The following is a 6,000-nucleotide window of genomic DNA, read 5'->3' as shown; positions in this document are numbered from 1 at the left end:
AATAAGAACTCTAGGCTTGCCATAACATAGTATTAGCCTTAAACAAGCTACATAACATTTAAGGACTGATCTAGAAATATTGTTGCATTTCAGATGATAGCACTTACAGTGTGTCCTGCTTCCTGTAACAGTTGTATTGTTTCCCTCACAGCTCGTCTCATACTGGGTAGTGCCTGCATATGGCCATCACACTCAAAATATCCTATTCTCAGTGGGTTAGTACTGTTATATACCTGGAAAAAAAAGAAAAAGAGGGTTGAATAAAGAAATGAAGTGGGCGTCTGGCACAGAACTTCAAAGAGAAAAGATGAAAATGCAAATATATATACATATGTGTGTGAGATGTAGTTACACATTGACATTGGAGGCTAGACTCTCACATACAGACAGAAAAAGCAACAAACAGATTGTCAATGACTCACACACATCACTCACTGCACCCAAAAGGACAACACACATAAACCCACATAAGTGGAGGTGCTCACATTTAACTTACCTAAACCTCAAATACCTCTCGGGCGCAGTCCTCAGAACCTCAGCATGTACACAGACAACACAATTCCCATTGCAACAAAGAAAGCCATATCTCATTATGCCTCAACTACCAAGGACATATGACAAAACACTCTGCTACCCAATATTCTGGTCATAGGAAACTCCATTGTGAGACACAATGATGTCCGTCTTACCAGACTGAATAAGGGGAAGGTTAAAGTTAGTCATCTGTCAGAGGCCAGGATTCACCAGATCACACAAGCACTCAGGTCACTTGCCCCTAAGTATTTATGACTCAGTCATAGTTCACATGGATGGAATGACCTGAGATGTACCTCCTTGGACTATATGAACAGAGACATGATTGAGTTCACAGAATATGTGTCACAGGCAGGTATAAGCCAAGAATTGAGCAGCATTCTACCTTCTCCAAGGTTGATGCCATAATACTAGCAGAAAATGGTTGACTTTAACAATTGGCTACATTACTGGTGTTATTCCAAAGGGGTCCAATACTTGTCAGCCTGGGAGGACCTGGTTGATAGCCTGTACTGTTTTGCCAGGGATGGTCTTCACCTGTCACCTTCAGGCTTTTGGATACTGGCCAAAACATTATCCATTCCTACAGTGTCTTTTTAGGTAATGCCAAACAGATAAACCTTCCAACATAAGACAAGGTAATCAGGAGAAGGTAAAGGTGTTATTACTCAATACTAGGAGCCTCACCAAGAAACTGCACTCCCTGGAAGTTCTTCTCAACCTGGAGAATGATGACATCTGTGCAGTTAATGAAACATGGCTTAAAGCCATGGAAAGCACTCCTGCAGTGCATGGCTATAATGCCTTTCATACAGTTCAACCACCCACTAAACATGAAAGAGCTAAAGATGGAGGTGTATGTATCTACATAAAGGATAAGCATCTCAAGGTTGGTCAAACAATATGACATGTTTGAGATACTCCATTCCCAACTAACTATGGGAAAAATCCATTACCATATTCTTGCTAGCTACAGGTCTCTCATTATGAACTAGGAAATCTGTACATCATACCTGAACTTACTAGAATCACTTACCATCCAACCCAATACTATATTCATGGCTGACTTTAGCTATCCCTGCCATTAAATGGGAGTCATACAAGACCACTAACAAGCATGCCCAAAGATTTCTTGACTTTGTAAATTCAAATGCCTGGAACAGCTAGTCTTCCCACTATTTATCTTATATCTGGTACTCACATATATGGGAGACTGCTGCACCCCCCTCACTGTTATATCTTCACTAGTAAGACCAGATCACAAAGCAGTCTCCCTTGAAGTAAAGGTGAAACTAGTCCCCCCACCTAATCCCCAAAACTTTAAGAACTTTGCTAAGTAAATTACCCCTATTAAGAGATGGCATATCTAGTTTTCAAGGTCCCCCAAATCCAGAAAATATAGAAACCTATGCAAAGGCATACACATAAGCCCTGTATGACCATATCAACAACTGCATAAAAATGTCAGTACCAGACTGAAATAAACCCAGGTCAAACCACAAAAACAAGCCACGCTGGTGGACCCCTAGTATTAATAGGTTGTACAACAAAAGAAAAAAAATGCTATTAAGAAGTAAGAGGGAATGTGTACAACAGAGAAATAAGTCCCTCAGTAGTCTAAACAAGTGAATCAGGGTACTAGTCAAGTCTTTGAAAGCAGACTTTGAGGTAAAAATAGCCTCCAAAGTTAAGGATATCCATAAGGCATTTTTCAGTTATGTTCGCAGTCTTAACGGCAACACCAAACAATGTGTGGAATTAGTTGTAGATGGCATCACCTATACTTAGCCAGAAGATATAGCAATCTGCTAGCTGACAAATTCATCTCAAATTTCACCTCCCCATCACCCCCACTTTTCCCACCAAAAATACTCTCCCCCACTCTACCACCAATTATCACCAAAGGACAAATTGTCAATGCACTCTCTAAAGCTAAAAATTCAGCTTCATTGGGGCCTAACAAATATACCAGGTCACCTCTTAAACAGCTTAAATCAGGACTTATCAGGCCCATTTGGATCTCTGTTTAACCACAACCTCTGTACTGGCTTTATCCCGACAGAGTGGAGGACAGCAACAGTCATCCCTCTGCATAAATGGGGTCCATATACTAACCCAGGAAATTACAGACCCATAAGTTTGACTAGTCTTTTATGTAAGCCATGGAAAGAATAATCATGGACCGGATAAATAATGACATTGGAGAACTCCAAACATGGGACCCATTTCAATTTGGCTTTGTCAAGAGCAGGTCATGCCTTCTGAATCTGGTGGATTTCTTTGAGAAAGTCACTAAGGCCATGGATGAGGGTAAAACAGTACATACCACCTACCTCAACCTGACCAAGACATTTGACACAATTCTACACTCACTTATAAATAAACTCACAAAACTGGGCATAAATCCCTAGGTCAACAGATGCATGGCCAACTGTCTCATGGACAGGACACAGTGGATGAATCCAGATACAAGCAAGGGGCCATTTACTAGTGGTGTGGAACAGGGTTCATTACTGGGACTATACTTCTCAGAAGTCAAGGCAAATGTGGAAGTCCTGTGGATAACAAAATTTGCTGATGACTGCAAGTTGGGGGCAATCACTGAATCACCCAGTGATGTAGATATCCTCCAGGAGGGTCTAGATCAGACAAATGATTGGTGCCAGAACCAAGGCCTAAAATTAAATGTAAAAAATACATTATCTTACTCTTTGGGAAGTCAAATACCCCTGCAAAATTACAACATCAATAGCACCCCCTTAGTGTGGACTCAGAGGTGAGAGATCTAGGTACATAGATAGACAGTAGCCTGAACTTTGACCGCTATGTGTCTTCAGTGGTGAGGAAATCCTTTTCTGTGGCACACCTTATAAGTAAAGGTATGGCGTCCAGATCCAAGGAAATTACAGTCCCACTGTATTCAACCCACATTCAACCAATAATCGAGTACAGTGCATCATTTGGCATGTACTTGACTAGGCATTTACAGCAGCTGGAGTGAACTCATAGGTTCCTCACAAAGAAAATACAAGGAGTAAACAACATAAACTATGCAGATAGACTAAAAGCCCTATTCCTTTATTCTGTCTCCTATGGATTATTAACATACAAGGCACTCAAAAATCCAGCACTGATGGAGATGCCACACACTGACAAGTCAAACAGCAAAAAGGTCACCTGATCTAGGGATCTAAACTTAGTCAGCGACACAAACAAAACATGCTGGAGAGACATATATGTGTCTCAGAGATTGCCTCTTCTTTGGAACAGGCTTCCTATTCACATTAGGCACAGCCCTTCCCTCTCCCTCTTCAAACACAATTTGGATCAATGGATAGGGAATCCCAAATTCACAAATGAGGTAGTGCTTATGTCCCTTATGGATGGGGCAATCTGTAAGATACTCAATGCATAGGCATAAATCCATGCCATCCTTTTGCTCCTAGGGGCCATAGATTGGGTAAAATTGGGTTCCATTGCCTAGGCTTGTAAGTGCCCTTAAGCCATTAGCCTAGTAATCTCCTATGAACTTATATATATATATATATATATATATATATATATATATATATATATATATATATATATATATATATATATATATGTGACTGTGTTTTTATGTACTTTAATATAGATTCAGATGTTTACCTTACACACACAAGGTACAGGGTTTGATTCTCACCTTTGAAAGGAGAATTAGCTAGGCTTAAAATGGCCTACAGGGGCAGATAGCCTACTACTTACCTATGAATCTATGAATATACTGTTGACAAGTTAAAGAAAAATAACATGACATGATATAATATGATGTGATAGAATCCAATTCTGAGTTTATCTAAACAATCCTGTACTGGTTTGTCACTGACTGTGCAGTAGCTTGGTAAGATACGTTTTTATTTGAATTTATATTTTTTACCACTGCTTTTCACTGTTTGTAGGAAGGAAGGAATAGCTTGTAGACAAGAAGATTTACTTTGATTTATATTTTGCTGTTTTACTTTTAATTTTCACTGTTGGTGGTTAAAAAGGGATAGGTTTTAGACATCAAACTCTAGGCATCCTAAGGGACCTAGTCAGCTATAAAGTCACACAGACTGCAAAGAGGACAATCCATAGCTTAGCTAAACAATCCTGTCTTGGTGTGTGATTTACCGATCTTTACTGTGAAAAAAATGTGCGAGATGTAAAGGAATTCCAACTTTTGTCCAACTTTCAGAACTTGTATAGCCAGAGCAACAACTTCACTGTACTTAATTTAATATTTAGTTGTATATTATTTGTGTGAGTTTTCTCACAGAAGTTGATTTAAGGTTTCTCTGAAAACTGTGGTAACTGATTTTGATTATTCTTTTTAGTTTAGAATTTATTATTCATTTGCAGCTGAATATGGATTCCTTAAATGAGTATGCCATAAATGATCTGCTAAAGCACAAATACCTTGTACAGTTTAATAAATTATATTTAACACTGAAGATCTGTGTTCCTCGTGTCAAAAGTTGGATGATTTGCTTACCATTATTAGTAGTAAATCTAGACTTACTGATGATGACTGCACTTGTGCAATTGGAACAGCTTAAAGAAATGTTGTTACATATATTAGAGACTGGACTGGTGAGATAAATAATGTTAGGCAAAGAGCAAATATAACACATTTAGGAAAAAATGTGTCTACTGTCTATAAACATCACTACCCCTATGAAATAAGACAATGCCCCTGAAAACCTTGGGATTCTGGATACGAGTACTCAACGATCTGAGGATTCAGAGCATTCAGAAGGAAATAAAGAAAAGAAAGAAAGGAAGATGTTCACAAAAAAATAACAAGGATGAAAAAGAAACCAATACATGTGTGCAAAATAAAGAGAATACATAAAAAGACACTGCTTTGTTATGTAACACACAGAGCACAGTGAATGATCTCATTTTCTATCAGAAAGTCTTCAGCCTACAGAAAAAGGCAGCATTTTTGCAAAAGAGAAGGTAGAAAAAAAGAGGCAAGGGGTAGTTGTGAATGTGAAAGGATTGAAGAACATTACTGTAAGAAAGAAAGATGAGAAAGACAGTCGTTGACAATATGGCTCAAGCTATGGATGCCCAAAACCAGCTGGATGAGAATTGTATGCTTGCAAATGCAATACACAATGAAAACAGTGGGATTAATAAGACTAATGGTGATGAAGATCATTTCTTTGTAACAACTGATAGAGCAGATATTATTGAATTAGAAAATGAAGATTATTCAGATCAGGTCAGAAAAGATATACTTGTAATTGAAGATTCAATTATTAGAGAAACTGACGCTTACATTTTATCAGAGAAGATAATGAATATCAAATTGTGTTATGTTTGCCAAGAGTAAAAATAGAGGATTTGAAACAAGCCTTAGAATGCCTTAATGTAAGAAGTACGGATCTGCTTTTATTCAAGTCAGTACAAATGATCTCATCCACAAGGACTCTCTGACTG

At 38.3% G+C, this 6,000-nt stretch overlaps 1 protein-coding gene across 2 annotated transcripts in view; it reads right to left on the bottom strand.

The window, feature by feature from the left end:
- The window catches only part of FAAH (fatty acid amide hydrolase), an 811,281-nt gene that overhangs the window by 472,144 nt on the left and 333,137 nt on the right, over nt 1–6,000 (bottom strand). For both annotated transcript variants that reach the window (XM_044085911.1, XM_044085912.1), the window contains exon 8: nt 108–233. In XM_044085911.1, coding sequence (XP_043941846.1) covers nt 108–233 — 126 coding nt within the window. The remainder of the gene's footprint in view (nt 1–107; nt 234–6,000) is intronic.

This window comes from Protopterus annectens, chromosome 10.part0 (assembly GCF_019279795.1).
Source record: "Protopterus annectens isolate FY-2018-M chromosome 10.part0, PAN1.0, whole genome shotgun sequence".
In the NCBI taxonomy this organism is placed as follows: Eukaryota; Metazoa; Chordata; order Ceratodontiformes; family Protopteridae; genus Protopterus; species Protopterus annectens.
This window is presented reverse-complemented; position numbering and strand designations above follow the sequence as displayed.